Genomic DNA, 19323 nt, shown 5'->3' with positions numbered 1-19323 from the left:
GCAATTTATGTGTGGCACCATATTTAACCCTTAGAATTATTGTTTTCTATTTTTTTTTAAAGATTTTATTTATTTATTCATGAAAGACAGAGAGAGAGAGAGAGAGAGAGAGAGAGAGAGAGAGGCAGAGGGAGAAGCAGGCTCCCGCTGAGCAGGGAGCCCGATGAGGGACTCGACCCCAGGACCCTGGGATCATGACCTGAGCCGAAGGCAGACGCTTAACCATCTGAGCCACCCAGGCGCCCTAACCCTTAGAATTAAATTTCATAGATATTATCATCTTGGATTGGCAGATGGAGAAGCTGGAGCTAACAGAAGGTAACCACATTGTCCAAGGTCATTGAACTAGGAAGTAGCAGGGTCAAGATCAACAAAACCAATCTGGGGTGTGCCAAAGCCATAGTGCTTTTACTAAACTCACAGAAAAAGTTTCTCTGCCTAATGTCATCCTCACAAATGTCCCTCATTCTAAATTTTTTAACTTCAATTTTTTAATGTACAATTTAAAAGGATAAGTCCTGTATATGCCTGGTTCAAAATCCAAAATGTACAAACGTATAGAACAAAAATGAGTCTCATTTACTCTCTGATCTCCCAACCCTTTAGGGTCCCTTCCCAAAGACAGCCAAGTTGTTTCCTTTGTCTGTCCCATTCACTTACACCCAGCTAGCTCGGCATGGCCTCTCCCTCCCTCCCTCCCCCAACCCATTCACATATGAACGTCAGCACAATGAATTCACAGTTATGTACCTTATGTTTTTCACTTGACAATACATTTTGGTGATCCTTCTAGACCCCAAATAGTTCTAGCCACAACTTTATAAACTCTGGTGGATCTGTTAGTATTAGAGCTGTCCTGAAGAGTTTACATTTTCAACTGGTACGATTTTTTGCAAACTTCTAAATGGTACTTGCTGGGTTTGATCAGAAGTGGGCAGAAAGGGGAGTGATTCCTTTCCTTCCAAAGATCCATATTTTGAAGGAGGAGTAGCTAGGGTACCTACCCAAGTGAGTCATTAAGTTGTAGGGGTACACATGAAAAAAATCTAAATTAATACCTGTTCCCAGGGTGGGGGATAAAAAAAACAAAGGATAAAATAAGAATCGGAGGGCAGCAGTGTGCATCACAAAGAGCTGAGGTGAATATAAGGATGAGCGATGCAAAAATCTGAAATTACAAAATGTGTTTGATGTATAAACACAGCTTTAACAACAGACTATCCCCAAATTGGACGGAAAGACTGCCTCTGACTGAAATACCAGAAACCACACAGCACATTCCCAACCCTTAATTCCCCTGAAGAACAATTTACACCACCAAGAAAAGAAAAGCTCTTAGATGTAGAAAGCAAAACCCTTATCAGGACAGATGCCCAGCATTTAGGAAACAATTTGGACACAGGAGGAAAAAAATAATCTCTTCTCCCCATGATGTGGCAGCAGAGAATGGATCAAAAAGCATCAGGCAGAGGAGTCCAGCAGGGACTAAAAACGGGGAGGATTTTCACATTCAGAGGTGTGGAGAAAAGGGCAGGCAACTCACTGACAGGCAGAAGAAAGATGTAAATGATTTTTTCTGTACTAACCTTAGCAACAGCTCTAAAACAGTTACTGCCCCATTGGATTGCTTACCAGGCTTTGAGCCATGTCTTCCTCCTTTGAATGTTGGGAAGCACAGGCTGGTATCCTATCTGCAAGGTTTTGCATGCCCACCCTGTACCATTCACTCACGGACTCCCTCAAGGATCTGATTCAATTCACTCCCAGGAACACGCACTGAATCCCTCTTCCGTGCAAGAAGGTGTTAGGTGCTGAAATGCACAATGGAAGTCGGCAGAACATTCTTTTTATTAAGATGCTTCCCTCTACTGTAAAACAAATTGCTTTTTAATAAGGCATTCTCTACTTTCAAATTATTTAGCTCTGTGATACCCAGCCTCCTCTCAACTGGGTTTCAGAACGTTCCTTAGAATAGTCTGTGATTTTATGGCTTCCACTGGCAGCAAATGGGTCTCAATCTGCCCATGAGATATCTCCTCCTGGATCCTGCTCTTCAGTCTCTAGCAAAGACTTTTGCTTTTGTAAATAAGGCAGTATTAATTATAGCTATGCTCATGACCAGACATCTTCTTAGCTTCTCTTGGCTTGGTTCTTAGATGTCTGATTACTTGCACCAACTTCTCAAGAATTCCTGAATTCTTCTCTAACCCTTGGCTTGCCTACAAACAATGACTTGGTTGGGTGTTTCTTACCTTTGGACTTACACAGACGTATATGTGTGTGTGTGTGTATATCTATCTATATCTGATATTTAGAGATTTGAGATAGGCTGGAAAAATGCATAAATTTGCAAAAGGATAAAATAAGAATCCCAGAATCCAGGAACACGTGGAAAAGAAAATATCAAACTAGATAAGTACTGTGTGAATCAGTTGCTTGACATGGGGGCTGCAAATTGGCTCTAAGCTTCATAACTGGCCAAGGCAGAGAAAGAAACACCATTGTAAGATCCACGGGGTCTAAAAGTCCGGAACAAGCTAGTTGCTATGTGAAAGTACAGCTTTCCTGGATATTGAGCCCTGTGAGAAATCTCTCCCCTGGATCCTCATAAAATGGCACCATGAGGTGTATTACATGACCTCAAAAATGCCTTGGAAGTCCCACCTGGTGGTTTCCCAAGACATGTTTTCATGTTGGCAGACGGCTTGATATCAAAAGGTAATTCTAACTTAATAGAGATAAAAGTAAAATCGTGTTTTGACCCTGTTATGAGCTGAATTGTGTTCCTTCAAAATCAACATGTTGAAACCCTAATCCCCAGTACCACAGAATGTGACTGTCATATGGAGATGAGGCCTTTTAAGAGGTGAAGTTAAAGCAAAGCTGTTAGGGTGGGCCCTAACCCAATCTGACTGGTGTCCTTACAGGAAGAGGAAATTTGGACACACAAGGAGGCATTAGGGCCCATGTGCACAGAGGAGAGACCATGAGGAGAGACAGCAAAAGGACAGCCATTTGCAAGCCAAGGAGAGAGGCTTCAGATGAAACCAACCCTGCTGACACCTTGGTTTTGGACCACCAGCCCTCAGAACTGTAAGAAATAAATTTTGTTTGTTGTGCCATTTTGTTATGGCCACCCTAGCAAACTAATACAGACCCCAAAGGCAAGTCCAGAGGAAAGGAATAGGGGATGGAGATAGGAGAGGCACTTGACTTTGACGAAGCTTCGTGAAAGCTATATGAAAGAAGAGTAGGGATTTAAGTGGGTTTAAAATGCAATAAAATACTTGCTGACCCTCCCTGGAGGAGTCCTCTTTACAGAGCTCCTGTCTTTGAGAAGAGCAGTCTTGGCCATGAGACTTGAGTTTGCCAATAGAATGTGAGCAGAAATGAGCGAGGTAGACTACTTTCAAGCAGTGGCCCATTGCTGACTTCTTTGTTACAAGATAAGCAGTATCAGGAGAGTAAGGAAAAGATGCTCCTTCACCCTGAGTTCTGGGGGGAAGGCAATGTGGAGCATAACCAGAGCTGAAGGGTGGCAGACATTGTTTCACAAGCCCATGAGATTTTGAGGTCTTAATTGCTACCTGACTTAGCTTAAGCTAACAGATAAAAAATTGATGAGTGATGTGGCTGCTAAGCAAACCTCATGAGCTAATTTTTTAGTCATCTTTACTTAGGTTGTATCAGGAACATTGAATTAACTTATAGGAAACATGCACCATGGGGTCAAATGGCAAACTGAATTTTCCAGAAAAAGAGAGTATAGGCTAATGGAAGGATTTAAAATTGGTCATATGAAGGAAAAATGGAAGGAACTAAGGAAATTTAGTCTGAAAAAAGAGAAGATAAGGAACAAAATTCTGTGGAAAATGGACTGTACACATTCCAGGGAGCTGGGGTCGGGGGAGTTCCCAAGGGCTTTTGCTGGAAACATTGGTGAAGGGAATTTTCACTGTTTATATTTAAATTCAAATTATATTAAATATTAAATACTTATTAAAAAGGAAGAGTTTCCTAACCTTTAGAATTATTTCTTAAAGGAATTTCCTTATTAGAGGTGTTTAACCAGATGTTGCTGATATCTTGTCAGAAATAGTGAGGAGGGAATTTGTTGGTGGTGGTGATGTGGTGGGGGCCAAGGCTGGAGTGTTGGATTGGACCAGTGGTTTTCAAACATTTTTAGTAGCGTAACAAATCTTATAAGGAACCCTTAACATAATAGTAGTATTTAGTAGTCTAAATTCATTTTATATAGTCAAAATAATAACACATAATTTGTATAAAGTCAATCCCTATAATGGTGAGACTCTTCTGATGAACATAAAAAATTGAACTGAGGATGTTTACTCACCAACTGTTATCAAGTAGCCTCTCTTTGCCACACACTGTTCTTAGCACCGGGGAAGGGCAACATGGTTAAGTTTCTTGCTCCCCTGGAATTTATACCAGAATAGAAGAGACAGACCATCAGCAACTAAACCAAAATGCAGGATAATTTTAGACAGTCATAAGTGTTCTGAAGAAAAATAACACAATGTGGTGGAAAGTAGGTGGCTTGTTGTAGACACAGTAGAGTGAGTGGTCAGGAACAACCTCTCTCAGGAGCTAACATTTGAGCTGACACCTGAGTGACAAGGAGGATTCTGAAGAAGAACATTCCAGGCAGAGGGAATGTCAGTAGAAAGAACAACGTGGAAATGAACTTGACATGGCTGAGTACTAGAGTGATGGGTGTGCTCTGTGATGGCAGAGCAAGAGGGAGAGAGAGGTGGGCAAGGCACAGCTCATGGAGGACCTTACACACCAGTTCTGTTTAAACTATCCACGGTGAAGAATTTAAAAAATAATTAAAAAAATTTTTTCAGCCACAGGCCAACATGCAACCCAATGGGATTAGTCTGTAGCTTATGTTACCAGATCATGTCCATGCAAGTTTGACAACCTCCTCACTAGACTCCTCTTCAATGCGATGAGTCCATTGATCATGTGCTTAAACATTGTGGCAATGCCAAATTGCCATGATAGTTTCTAAATGCTGACTGTCAATTTCTCTCCTTATTGTATTTATTTTGATGCAGACCAGGAACACATGTTTGTGGATCTGTGGCCCTCACTTCGATTAGTGCATGGAAAGGAGCTTGGATTTTACTCTAAGTGCACCGAGAAGCATATACAGGGAAGAGGGGAAAAAGAAGAATCAAGGACCACTACTGGTATTGTGCTGGGGCTCCTTAACTAAGAGGAAGAAGACCAATGGAGAAAAAAATTGGGTGAAGAGAGTAAAACTTTATTTTGAAATGTTAATTGAGAAATGTCTAGATCTCCAAGTGAGAGGTCAAGTAGGAAATTGGATATATGCGTCTGGGGCTCACAGCTGAGGTCAGGACCAGAGCTGTAATGTTCCAAAGAAAATTTGGGGGGTTGAATAGTGGCCTCTGAGAAATTATGTCCCTACCCTAGAACCTGTGAATGTGACTTTGTTTGATAAGAGGGTCTTTACAGATGTAATTGACTAAAGAATGTCAAGATGAGACCATTCTGGATTATCCAGGTGGGCTCTACATCTGATGACAAGTGTCCTAACAGGAGATGCACAGGAGAGACAGAGGCAGAAGAGGAGAGGTCATGTCACTATGGCAGAGGTTAGAATGATGCTGCTTCAACCCAGCGAAACAGAGCAACGGTGGCAGCCACTGGAAGCTGGAGGAGTCAAGAAGGATTCTCCTCTAGAGGCTTCAGAGGGAGTGCAGTCCTATCAACACATTGATTTTGCACTTCTGCCCTCAGAATTATGAGAGGAAAACATTTCTGTTATTTTAAGCCCCTCAGTTTATGATAATTCAGGAAAGGAACACACATTTCTCCATTGGTCTTCTTCTCTATTCCAACATTTCCTTTGGAACTCTGTTTTATTCTAACCCTCTGCTTCTCAACTGTGGCTGCACATTAACACGGCTTAGAGAACTTGTAACAAATCCTGGCCTGGCCACAGCCTCAGAGATGTTGCTTCTGTGGGCTTGGGTCTTGGCTGGCATCGGAGTAAATCAGAGATGAGAACTGCCATTTAATGAGTCACAACAACTTAAAATCTTGGGGATGACACAGATGTGCCGAGGGGAGGAACATCTACATAAACATTTTTTTAACCTTAGGAATTCTCTTTGGAACAGTCTGTCTTTATGCCCAAATATCTTCTTGGAAACCGTCAGAAGCCGGGGCACGTCGGCTGTCTACACCCAGACCCAGACCCTAACGGACCTGAGTCAGTCCTGTTTCCACAGGCGTAACTGGGGTAAAAGAGTACAAGGGTGCTCTAACAGTCGCCATCACTACCGGTCAGGACGTTCCCCTTGCTGCTCCCAGAAGCACCAGGGGGAGGCATTCTGTTCTAGACCGAAGCCTAACAACGTTCAACTTGAACGTGAATCAAAAGATGTCACTTGCAAGGCCTTGCTCCCAATCGTCTCACTGCCTTCCTTACAATCAGACAATTATAATTTTGAATTTCTGGTGGCATGCTACTTTGGGTAATTAAAAAAAGAAAATCTACTGCCTCGATGTACTGAATAGGAGAATACTACATTCTCATTTGGAGGGAAAGGGGCCCTTAATTGTGGGACAAAGCAATTCCTTGTACGTCGGCCCTAAATAAATGTTTCTTTATTTCTGAAGTTGTGTGACCTCCTGCAGTGGTCTTTCTAGCATGTCAGGGAGCAGTCAGGAGTGGATTGTGGTTAGCAATGCACGCTTGTCTGTAAAGGCCTTTTAACAACAACGAGGAGCTCACTGCATCTATTGACTCCCGGGGAAGTCTGAGGTCACAAGCTTGGCTGGGGCACATGAGCCCAGATAATGAAGATGGTTTTGCCCTTTGGAAACAAAGCCAGCAACTGTATGTACTTCATTATGCACTTTGGGTCATGTGCTAACAATGAGGGTCTCTCTAATCCTAATCCCCCTAATGATGGCTTCTCCCAGCCCTTACCCAAACCCCACAAGGCCCCGTGGTTTGGCAAGCCAGACCAAATAAAGGCAGCACGGTGTTTGGCTTTTGAACTGAGTTCAAGGCAATTAAAGTTATGGGCTAAGGAGGAAAGGAGGGGTTTAGAAATACCGGTATAATAAGTAGTATGACTGCAGTACCCCGTAAATTAACTCAATTAGACAAAGCCTGATTTAACGGGGGAAAGATGGTGAGAAGCGCTACCCTCATTAAATCTGGCTGTTAGAGGCGCTTCTAATGGCCTTAAATTTGTTTTAGTTGTTTGAATCACATAAAATAGTCCGTGCGTGTGCATGTACACACGTGCACTCACGTGGGTTCTGCGATTTTTGCAGGTATTTTTTTTAAAGAGGAGAGGAATAGAGTGCAAAACAAAACGATATCAACTCCCCCACCCCCCAAAACCAAAAATCAACTGAATGAGCGCTCAAGAGCTCAAGAGTGGAAGACAAGGAGAAAGGCAGGGTAGAATCAGGGAGTGGAAAGCAAGAGGGAGTTCTGCTGATAAAGCCATGAGCCCTCTCGGGTGGGGGCTTGTGCTCAGTTGCCTGGGCTGTGGGATCCTGCCTGGAGCCCGTGCACAGTTCCCCCGGGTCTGCATGACGGTGGACAGCCTGATGACCAAGGAGTGCTGCCCGTCGCTGGGTCCGGAGCCCGACAACATCTGTGGCTCCCAGGAGGGCCGGGGCCAGTGCATGGAGGTGCAAGCTGACACCAGGCCCTGGAGCGGTCCTTACGTGCTACGGAACCAGGATGACCGAGAAGGTTGGCCAAGGAAATTCTTCCACCGGACCTGCCGATGCACAGGTGAGGGAGGCCGGCAGACCCGGCCATGCCCTGAGCCGGGCGGGGAGGCCCCAGTTGGGAAAGGAGCCCCTTCTCAGGAAGAGATGAGACTCTTAAAACTGTTAGACTAGGCTTTAAGTGGCCAACCAAGTTTGTTTTTCACAGGCAGCAAACTGAGTCGGGCTGATGTCTTGGTTCTATTTTTCACACCCTCTGTTACATCTAGTTATGGAAACCAAATGGATATTACATGGGCCAAGCCTGGTTATGTGAACTCATGCCAACATGCCATTGGCTTGTTTGTTGGAAGGGGGAAGCTAACGAGCTCCAGAGTCAGCTTTGAAGCTCAGAGCAAGTCCTTTCAAGCTGGATTCGGTGGCCTCCCCTTCTGAAATGGGTTTGCACTTGCAGAAGAGGGGGGTGGGTAGCCTTGGCATCTAGAAGACAGGCATCCAAGGCAGGTGTTTCCAAGGTCCCAGCCTCAGCGTTTCTCGTGTTTGGAACGGGTCTCAAGCAGAGTACATCTTGTTAGTTAAGGTTGTGCCTGGGTTGTCCCTTTGCCACTCGGAGGGCTGTGGTGGGACAGAGCTTCTGCGGGCTGGGGAGGGAGAATCCCAAGATAACAGTGGCTTTTTCTGCTCTTGCCTGGGTTGGCTGTGGGCATTTCACCATTTGCTCAGTGTCCCTCTTTCAGACCTTGGTCTCTCTTATGACTTCTTTGAAACCTCTGTGCATTTCTTATGCCTCCAGCTCTTCTGAGCCTTCTCAAATCCTCCTCAGTAGCGCCTGTCTGTGTTCAGCAGCCATGCACCGCGGTGATAAACACTCAAAGGCTGGCAGAGCATTGGACGCACAGAAAGTGCATGCGGCAACATTAGCAAAGCCCTTGGCCACTGTTCTACAGCACCCAGCTGCGTACCAAGTTTTCCTTCCTAAATTATTATTTTTCCTTACATTCTCATAGAATGCTGGCACATAGGGAATCCAGATAATGGGGCTATGTAGGGATATAAAAAGGTAAACTAAGGAAACGTACAAAGGACTGCAATGTTGAGGTAGGAATGATGTTAGTTTTTTTAACAGGCAAAAAATTCTGGCTGTATAATCGTTTTGTGGTCATATTATTAATTCTGCGACTCCAAGGGACTACTAGTTTTGCGGTGGGCATTCATGGTGACGAAAGTTTTAAATAGCATATTGAACATATACTATCCATTTTTTTCTGAGCTAATTGAACATTGTCTTCTATAGACATTATCTCATGGATTCTCCTGGCTTGTGTCTGAGAAGCAGAGGTTTCATATTACCTGTGTGATTAAAACCACACTACACAGTAACTTCTTTGTCTATGACTCAAAAGTTCTTCTAGAACACTTATTTCCAGGCCAAATCAACGAGAGAGTGCTACCACTTATAACGGTTGGGCCTCTCCATTTATGGAATCCTGGGGCAGAAGATATTAAGAAATCAGATATAACTCTTACCTCTTCTTATCATCATCTACTTTATATTTTTGACCTCGTAGGCAAGTTTGTTTTGTTTTGGTTTTTAAAGGTGAGGATGGAGAGACTAGAGAATGGCAGAATAGAAAAGGATAATTATAATCTCCCTTTCCAGGAGGTAGACCTATAAATAAATATTCCTCCAGAAGTGACAGGAAGTTAGGGGCACAGTGATCCACTTCCTAACATAAAAAGGGATCCCCTGTTCTGAGGAGGATAAACATATACCTAGGAGACAGTGGCTCAGAAAGAGGGTTTGGCCTGTGAGTCTGGACTGTTAAGGACATCACATGTCTGTAGGTCAGTCCAAGGAACAGAGCTTTCTCAGTGTGTATGGTCTCCATTCCCAGCCATTGTCAAGGCCTTGGCTGCTCCTGAGACCAACTACTAGCCTATGGCTCTCCTCCCCTCCTCCATGATTTGATCTGTGTAGACTCATTCAGGACCATAGCTCTTTCCATACCAGCTCTGGATGGCTCCCCTTATGTTGGCTAAATGGTCTTATTCTTTGAGTCTCAGGGCATCAGACCAAGTCCTAGTGGCTGAGCTGGAAACCAACTTAGTATAAACAGTAATCACCATTCTGTGATGTGTCATGTGTCCCAAAGCAAGACATAGGACCTTCATTCAGCTTATTCTCCCCCAAAGGGTGAGTTGCTTGCCTTCCAAGGGTAGCTTTTCATGGTTTGGGAAGCAGTCTTCAGAATTTCAACCTGATCCCAAAACCCGAACCCAAAAGCCCTCCTGTCTGTTATCCTCATAATTTTTTGCAAGTAGGACTCCTGGGATTCTTCTAGGTCACCCAAAATTTATTAGGGAAGAGATCTAGTTTAGCTTCTGGAAAGCAGACTATTGGTGACCCTGAACTTTGTTAATGCAGTGGAAAAATAAACAGACCATTTATCCGTCAATGGACATTTAGATTGTTTCCACATCTTGGCTATTGGGAATAGTGCTGCAATAAACATGGGAATGCTAATATCTCTATGAGATTCTGATTTCAATTCTTTTGGACAAATATCCAGAAATGGAATTGTGAGATCATATGGCAGTTCTATTTTTAATTTTTGAGGAAGCTCCATACTGTGTTTTTCCATTGTGGCTGTGCCATTTTGCATTTCCACCAACAGTGCACAGGGATTCCAATTTCTCCACATTTTAGCCGAGTGGTATATACATCCAATTGAACTCTATTCAGCCTTAAAGAAGAGAAGGAAATCGTGCAGTATGTGACAACATGGATGAACCTAAGGGGTATTATACTAAGGAAATAAGTCAGTCACAGAAAGACAAATAAGGCATGATTCTACTTACATGAGCTATCTAAAGTCAAATTCATAGAATCAAAGTGTGGAATGCTAGTTACCAGGGGCCAGGGGAGTGAGACATAGAGAGGTAGTAATCAGTGCACATAAAGTTTCAGTTAGGCAAGATGAGTAAGCTTAAGAGAGCTACTGTACAACATTGCACCTAGAGTCAGCAATAATGTATTATACACTTAAAAATGTGTTAAATGTTCTTACCACAATAAAATAAAATAAAATAAAATAAAATAAAATAAAATAAAATAAAATACCCCATTGTCTTCATGAGCTTGAAGCTGGTAAAAGATATTAGCCTAACAAAGAGATAAAAACAAACTCTGGAGGGGAAACCCCCTAAATGATGTGCTCAAATCCTCTAGAGAGAAGTTCTCTATTCTCTATTATCTCTCTAGGGATAAATTGGAACCCAAAACCCACCAACCTTAATTGTCAGGAAGAGCTGAATTTCGGGAGACTTGGCATTAGCTCTTCACCTTACACATCTCACTAGCCAACTGGCATTTCTGAGAACATACCAGTTGCAGCTGTGTTCTTGGACTTTTGGAAAACATGCACACCAAATCGTTTTTGAACAGTTGTCAAAGAACTGCTTGTTTGTACAAGTGACTAAGCGCCTCCGTTTTTCCAATCTCTGAAATGGGGATAATGATGAAACCGCACTTGTAAAATCTTTTTGAGCTCTGTAGATGAAAGGCTCTCTGTGAGTATAAAGTATTGTTATTAAAATAATAGAATCTCTAATTAAAAGGAATAGGCTATTTAGAGCTCCTTGTAAATTCACTAATCGGTGGTCTTTAAGCTTATTTAGTCTAATAGCCTTCTGAGGTTAAGCTGATACAGTTCGTGTAGGAACGTGCCTGGCTTGGTTCTCACTCTCTTTTCCATTGCTCTCCCAGTCCTAAGTAGGTTTACGACTTTGTCTTTTTAAATTTAATTTTTGCCCAAGGACATACTCAGTGGTAGATAGATTGGTATCTCGGGGTCCTTTAGTTTTCCTTCTCTCTCCATTTTCTAGTAAGAAAAGGCCATCTCTCCTAAGAGGCCCGTCTTGTAGTTTTTGCTGCCGCTATTGGTAGAGTAGGGGAATAAATGAACTCAGGTTAAGTTGATGTAGGGAACCACTAGGGAATCTAAATTAGAGAAATAAGCACTTTGTGTGCTGGGTTTCCACGTTGTTGCACTTTTCTGTTGTCGGCAACATTTTCATGAATTCTTTGGACCATGTTTAGAAGCTCTAAACATAAAAGGGGCCCGAATGCAGAGGTTTTGGAGAGATGCTGGAAAAGGATTTTTTTTTTTTTTACATTTCTGGGCCGTAGGTGAGCTCACATGCAGACAAGTGCTTTTTTTTTTTTAATTTATTGGGTTATAATTGATAAGTGTTATTATCTTAGTTTCAGATGTACAACACAGGGATCCGATATTTGTATACACTGCGTACTGAAAGTTCCTACCTAATAATGTTGACTGTATCCCTCGTGTTGTCCATTATACCCCATGACTTATTTATTTTGTAACTTGAACTTTGTACTTCTTAATCCCCTTCCCCCCCATTTTGCCTCCTTCCCCTCTCCAATTCTTTCTTCTTACCTTCTACGTTGCTTTTCAGGGGCAAGTATGGTTTTGTAAAAAGAAACGTCTTTGCTCAACATAATTGTGAAGCAGCTCTGGTCTTCTGAGTCAGAATTAATCATATCGTCTTTTGTCTTCTGTGGTGCTTGGTTTATTCCTCTGTTTTCACTTTTCCCCACAGTTTGACTTGCGTTGGTGGTTCATTGCACACACGTCCTTCATCCCCTGGATGAAGACGTTGTGCCTTATGCCTATCTGTATCTTTTAGTACCTAATGCCTTTTATTCCATTATTCATTGATTCATTTATCACCTACCCGACTAACATTTATTTAGCACCAGTGATGCTAGGCCCTTCAGGTACAAAGGGGAAAAACGCAATATGATTTTTTTTTAAAGACTTTATTTATTTATTTGACAGAGAGAGATCCAGCGAGAGAGGGAACACAGGCAGGGGGAGTGGGAGAGGGAGAAGCAGGCTTCCCGCGGAGCAGGGAGCCCGATGCAGGGCTCGATCCCAGGACCCTGGGATCATGACCTGAGCCGAAGGCAGACGCTTAACGACTAAACCACCCAGGCGCCCCCGCAATATGATTTTTAAGATGTCCACAGTGTCGTGGATGAGGAAGACAGGCAGGAAAACAAATATTTACAATACTGTTTCTATGTGGTATCTAGTAATAATAACATTTAATATAGAACTGACTATGTACCAGATGCTGTTCTAAGTGCTTAATATGATAACCGGCTTGTTTTCCATGAGAACTCTGTGATGTAGAACTCTTATCCTACTATGACAGATTTGGAAGAGTGAAGTCCAAAGCTACAAAGCATGGAAACTTCTTCCAACATAACAAGTGGGAGCACAGAGAGGCATGCTGAGTTTTGACCGCCCTTTAGGCGGTCGGTGTTAATAAATTATCTGTTGAATAAACAAATGAGGGAGATAATTAGTTATTGATCATTTTGTTTCTAGCAACCAAAAATAATTGTGGTAAAGGAAGTGAAGGAGTATTAAAACTCATGGCGTAAGTTAGGAATTACTCAATTTCAACAAAATTCAAAGACAAGTTTTATGCATTTAAATGTAGAATTGTATTGAATTGATTATTATAAAATTGAAGTGTGCTATTCCTTAGCATTTCGAAGGAGAGACTTACTCTCCTATTGCAAAGCTGTGGCTATATATTCACCTTCAGTCATCTGGCTCTAGGTAAGTAGCTGGAAGTTTGGGCATTTAGTATTCTTCGGATGCATTTTCTCATTCACTCCTCAAAAGTATTCTATTCCTGTAAAAGCTGCCAGAGAAGGTGATATGTTTTAATCAAAGGTGTTTTGAAACAGATATACAATTTTAGTAGATTCCCTGGGGGAAAATAACTCCGGAGCATTTGTATAGTACCTGGTACTTTGTTGGTTGCTCAATAAATATTTATAAATAATTTCTATTTAATAGCTTCACTCTAGTAATCAATGTAAATTTTAATGTTTAACTGAAACTATTCTACAACATGTTTAATTCTTGGGGCTAGTAGAATTTTTTCTGTTTAAGTATTTTTTACTTATGTTCTCATATGATGTTAAAGCAAAGAAGTGTACAGATAACTGAGCTCTGTGAGGGTAGGTAGGATATTTTGTATGTTTTGAGGAGCATTGAACCCAAATAAATTACCTTAAGAAAAATTTTTCCTACTCATGATATCTTTAATGACATTTTCTTTAACCATCAAAAAATCCATTGGGTTAATAGAAAAGGAGGCCTGTGCATTTTTGTTTACATAATACAAACGCTGATCCTTTTGTTTCATGCTATTGTAAAATTTTCTTTGCCTGTAGAAATTCAAATGATCCTCTCTCTACTACGGTCATAGTATTTTTTGCTTACCTCTGCTTTGGTATTTACAGTTTATCAAAATTATTTACAGGGCCTGCTTTTCCTTCTAATCCACAAGGGTAGGGAGAGAGAGGAAGAAGAAATTTTATGTTTATTGGATTATCTACCACATGTTTTATACTTCTTTGTTTTTAGTTAATTTTCAAAAAAAATTTCAGCTCTATTGAGGTATGACTACAAATAAAAGTGTACGATTTTTAAAGTGCACATCGTGGTGACTTGGCTTTATATTTCTTTTATTCATGCAACAAATATTCATTTTGTATAAGGCCGAGCACAGGCCTAGGCAGTGGGGTAACTGCCTTCCAGTTGCCTGTACCTGAGACAAGTAGATAATTACTGTTGGTGTGATATATCCCATGGTGGGGGCATATGAGGTACCAGGGGAGCTCAGGGCACTAGCATCTGACCCTGACATGTTGAGTCAAGGATGACCTTGTAGACAACCCATCGTGAGGCAGAAAGCAGGAGTGGTAACCCAGGCAAAGAGGAATTTAAGGAGATGATGAAGGAAAAGTGCTGTGGATTGAAGTGAGAGCCAGGAAAAAGGTCTGGGAGGAGGGGGATGGGGGAAGGGGAGGGGGTTTGGGGAGGAGGAAGAGAGCAAAGTTGGTCTCCCATGTTAACGCTTTATGTAACCCCTCTAATCCCCTGGGAGATGAGCATTACCATCCCCTTTTGCTTCAACTTTTTGCTCCAATAACATTTAAATGTTTACTCTCTAACTTATCACCACCTAGGGAATGAGGTGCTGGTCATACCAAAGGCAGTAATCAAGACTAAAAAGGGAAAAGTCCAGGACAAGCTGAAATAATTTCCACTTTAAATGCTAATCAGGAAGATGCTTATTAGTTCATATGACTAGTACTCCTTCCCTGGGTAGTTAAAGCAGGGACATTTGTGCCGTGGACGGGGAGCCCTGCAATGATTTGCACTTGGTGATACCGTGGCAGCTAATTCACCTTTATGACCCGCCGGCCTCCATTGATTTTTGTCTTAATGCTGTCTCCTTTGTGAAATAAACCAGCTTTTGTATTGTTAGATTTCACCTAAATTCCTGGAAATCAGCTTATTTATTTTGGTTCCACCGTGAGCTGGGTGTATATCTTCTTCCTTCTCTAAGTCAATGAGCCACACTCACTCTGTGTGGGCCCTGTTGTGTGTGCCACAGGATAGCAGGGCTCAGCAGCGTGCCCATCCAAGACAGCGGGCAGCCCTGGGGGTGGGGCTGTGGGGAGGAAAGAGAAACTCGTTCTGCCTCCAGTTCTGGAAGCCTAAAGTCTCAGGTCGAGGTGTCAGCTGGGTTGGATTCTTCTGAGTCCTCTCTCCTGCTTTGTTGGTGGCTGCCTTGTCCCTTGGTCTTCACATGGTCTTCCATCTGTAATGCCTAGTGGCCAAATCTCCTCCTCTTGTAGGGACACCAGTCATATTGGATTGGGGGCCACCTCATGACCTCAGTTTTACATTAATTACCTCTCTGAAGACCTTAGCCCCAAATACAGTCATATACTGAGGAACTGGGGGTTAGAACTTCAACATATGAATTTTGAAGGGACACGGTCCACCCATAACAGCTTGTGACCCCTTTCATATTGTTTCTTTGCTGGGAATATTTCTAAGGCACTCTAGTACTCTGTTCACTTGGAGATGCAAACATTTCAAGAGGAGAGTAAGGGAAGGAAATTGGCTTCCTTTGCCTTTTTGCAAACACTTTCATCTTTTCCTCCTTTTTATCCTAGAGTTCAAATTCAGAAATTTCTTCCAAGCTACATAAACTGACTCCCTCTTCCATCTCTCCCCCCCCCGTTTTTTTTTCCTTTTAAAAATAAACCAGGACATTTTGCTGGCTACAACTGTGGAGTCTGCAAGTTTGGCTGGACCGGCCACGACTGCAATCAGAGGAAAGCCCCGGTAATTCGGAAAAATATCCATTCCTTGACTGCTCAGGAGAGGGAGCAGTTCCTGGACGCCTTAGACCTTGCAAAGAACACGACACACCCCAACTACGTGATCACCACCCAGCACTGGCTCGGCCTGCTGGGGCCCAACGGGACCCAGCCACAGATTGCCAACTGCAGCATTTATGATTTCTTTGTGTGGCTCCATTATTACTCTGTTAGAGATACATTATTAGGTGGGTTTTTTCCTCAGCAGAGGGTATATTATTATAGTTTGGGGCTGTGGGGGGATGGGTGGGGAAGTAATTTCAGGGAAGTTAATTAACAAGAGAGCAACCTCAGGAAGGGTTAGGCTTATGAAAGTCAGAGGATTATCAAATGCTCCCTGAAGCTAGGATGGAGCACAGTTTACCAGTACGTTGGTTGACATTTGGGAATATGTTTTCTCCTGTAGTGGGTATTTTGCGTTCAAAGTCTAAACTCTCCTCTGTGAAGCTATTAATCTTCAAAGGCAAGAGTTGGTGAAGCGGAGGCAAATTCCTTTTGATTCCAGAAGAAAACATGTCTAAATCTGGCCATGGAAGCCCTCTCTGACATTTTTCCTCAAATTAGAGGAATTAACAGAACATGTGCTAAAGCACATGAAGCTTCTTTGTGCAGAATTAGAGTGTTCGTGTGGAAAGTGCATATCTCATTAAACCCGCATGTGTTAGTCTTTAGACTTTTGGTCATCATTCATGGTGCCTGTAATATGGTGCACTGCTGTTGGGATCCTCAGGTTTTTTCAGAGTCGTATTGTCAAGGAAGAGCATAAGCTGCTCCAGCAATGTAGAGTTCCTCCTGAATTAACCCTTTGAACCATTACAGTGGATGCCTGGGTAAATGGTGCCCCGCCCTTCTAGAGCCTAAGACTTGGACTGGGAGCTTGTTTGTTAAGAACTTCATTAATCTAGTAGGACCAGCTACGCCCTCAGATATTTCTCAGTCAGTGAACACCACAGACGTCAGCCCGCTCCAGGGGGATGTGCCTCCATTCCTGGTTCTATTCTGTGTACTCCTGATGCTTTCTTTGGCTGTACCTGTTATCCCCACCTTTGGGGTCCCTTGTTGGGATCAGGGTGAATGAAGACATCAAACTCCCTTTGAATAGTCAGATTCTCACTGGAATTTTCTGTCCTTGTGTTTATCACTGGTTCCCCATTGCTTGATTTCACCTCATTCATTCGTTTGGGGAACATTAAGCTTTGTTTTGAATTAAAACATTTAAAAAAGACTGTGTAGCCATCAGGAAGTGATAGCATGTCTTTCCTCAGTGTGAGTCCTTAAAAACTCTTGCCTCTCAGGTAAGCTTCTGTCTTTATCAATAGATAAGGAGGCTCTTCTGGCTATAAATCTTTATAGTTTTCCTGTCATCACTCAGAGGAATTTTTGCTCTATGAGAGGGTTTTCTCTCAAGAGGGAAAGAGGACTATAGTTTCTGGTCATACCTAGGAATTAAATTTATATTCGTGTCTGTTCAGCTCTCTGAAGTTATTATAGGTACTTTGAAAAAGAGCTAAAGCCAGCTAAAGTTTCTACATAACCATCAAAAGCTTTTATGAAAGCGGAAGAAGGATGGAATGGGCAGTAAGGGGGTCATTAAATTGCCCAAAGCTTTTCACTAAAATTGGTGGTTCCAGTGGCCAGCCACATTGATTTGAATGTATTTTTCTCTCTTCTAGTCTTGGCTACCATGCTTGTCAGCTGGTGGTTGTAACTGACTGAGGGCAGAGGCACAATCCATGGAAGTTCTTTTTGGTGACATAAATGCCTGAATTAGGACTAAAAGCAGTCCAAGTTGTTTTATTATTAATTAATCCTTCCCTTGTAAATGTGAGCATTTGTGAGGAATAGGTTTGAAAATATCCTTTGAAAATATATTTCATTGAGGTCTTAATGATCTAGCCCTTTGGATAACATTATTTCATCTTAATGAAATGTTACTTAAAAATTAAACATTTGACAGAGACTCTCAAAGCTGAAAACGACCTAGATGTGTCTGGATCTCTGTTGACAATCAAACTTTTGAGAGATGGAGAATTTATCCTAGAAGTGCTAGTTGCTTCTGAAATTGTTTTGTTGTTGCTGTTCTTGCTTTCAGAGAGATAAATGACAAAAACCATTTTTTTTTTTTTTCCCGATGAGAATAGCTTGGACTTACTGGCTCTGCAGACACATCCCACATTTAATGTAAGGATTAACATTAAAAAAAATGCTATTCCATGATCTTTAATATGTTTCCCAATTGCTTTAGGACCAGGGCGCCCATACAAGGCCATAGACTTCTCACACCAAGGCCCCGCCTTTGTTACTTGGCACCGGTACCATTTGCTGTGGCTGGAAAGGGATCTCCAGGTTGGTCAAAACTATGCCTTTGGTATTTTTTATTTTGCATTTGGTCAAGACCCATATCAATCTTTGCCTTATGTGCTTTCTTGTTGTATTTGATATTGATATATTGAGTTACATAACTAGGCACACCCTTTGCTTTTAGCAACTCATCGACAATGAGTCCTTTGCTTTGCCCTACTGGAACTTTGCCACCGGGAGGAACGACTGTGACGTGTGTACAGACCAGCTGCTTGGGGCTGCAAGACAAGATGACCCAACTCTAATTAGTCAGAACTCAAGATTCTCCAGCTGGGAAATTATCTGTGATAGGTAATGGTATATACGTACCTGCACTGGAAATCCAGAGACCATATTTTCCTAAGTCTGAGAGATGGAGAGGCACTTTATATTTCTGTTTCTAATGCAGGCTGGATTCTTTGTACATGTTTCTGAAAATGATTTTCCTGAGGGAAGGGGGATTTTGAAAAATTCTGAGCCCTCTTATTTTTTTTTAAATTTTTATTTATTTGAGAGAGAGAGAATGAGATGAGAGATAGAGAGCATGAGAGGGAAGAGGGTCAGAGGGAGAAGCAGACTCTCTGCCGAGCAGGGAGTCCGATGTGGGACTCGATCCCGGGACTCCAGGATCATGACCTGAGCCGAAGGCAGTTGCTTAACCAACTGAGCCACCCAGGCGCCCTGAGCCCTCTTATTAAAAAAAAAAAAAAAAAAAAAAATAGAGGTCTGGAAATCGCACCTGTGAATCGAATGGGCTTATCCTTTCTAGATCAACTGTTTTAAAATTAGAATTAGTTTCTGCATTCAGCCAAACATTTCTTAAGTACTGATCATATTCCAAGGAGTGTAATAGTACTGACAATACAAAGATGAATAAAATAGCTTCCCTTTTGGATATCGTTTTATATTTACAAAGGCAGATTGCTTGTAAACGAGTTACAATACAATGTGAA

General features: G+C 42.1%; 1 protein-coding gene across 1 annotated transcript in view; it reads left to right on the top strand.

Annotated features, from left to right (window-relative positions):
- The first annotated feature begins 7425 nt into the window (after positions 1 to 7425).
- The window catches only part of DCT (dopachrome tautomerase), a 34753-nt gene continuing 22855 nt past the window's right edge, over positions 7426 to 19323 (top strand). The window contains exons 1-4 of the mRNA XM_028112103.2: positions 7426 to 7813; positions 15919 to 16218; positions 18276 to 18376; positions 18516 to 18682. Coding sequence (XP_027967904.1) covers positions 7426 to 7813; positions 15919 to 16218; positions 18276 to 18376; positions 18516 to 18682 — 956 coding nt within the window. The remainder of the gene's footprint in view (positions 7814 to 15918; positions 16219 to 18275; positions 18377 to 18515; positions 18683 to 19323) is intronic.

This window comes from Eumetopias jubatus, unplaced genomic scaffold (assembly GCF_037043125.1).
Source record: "Eumetopias jubatus isolate StellerSeaLion01/CBP00866 unplaced genomic scaffold, mEumJub1_p1.0 scaffold_3, whole genome shotgun sequence".
Taxonomy (NCBI): domain Eukaryota; kingdom Metazoa; phylum Chordata; class Mammalia; order Carnivora; family Otariidae; genus Eumetopias; species Eumetopias jubatus.
This window is presented reverse-complemented; position numbering and strand designations above follow the sequence as displayed.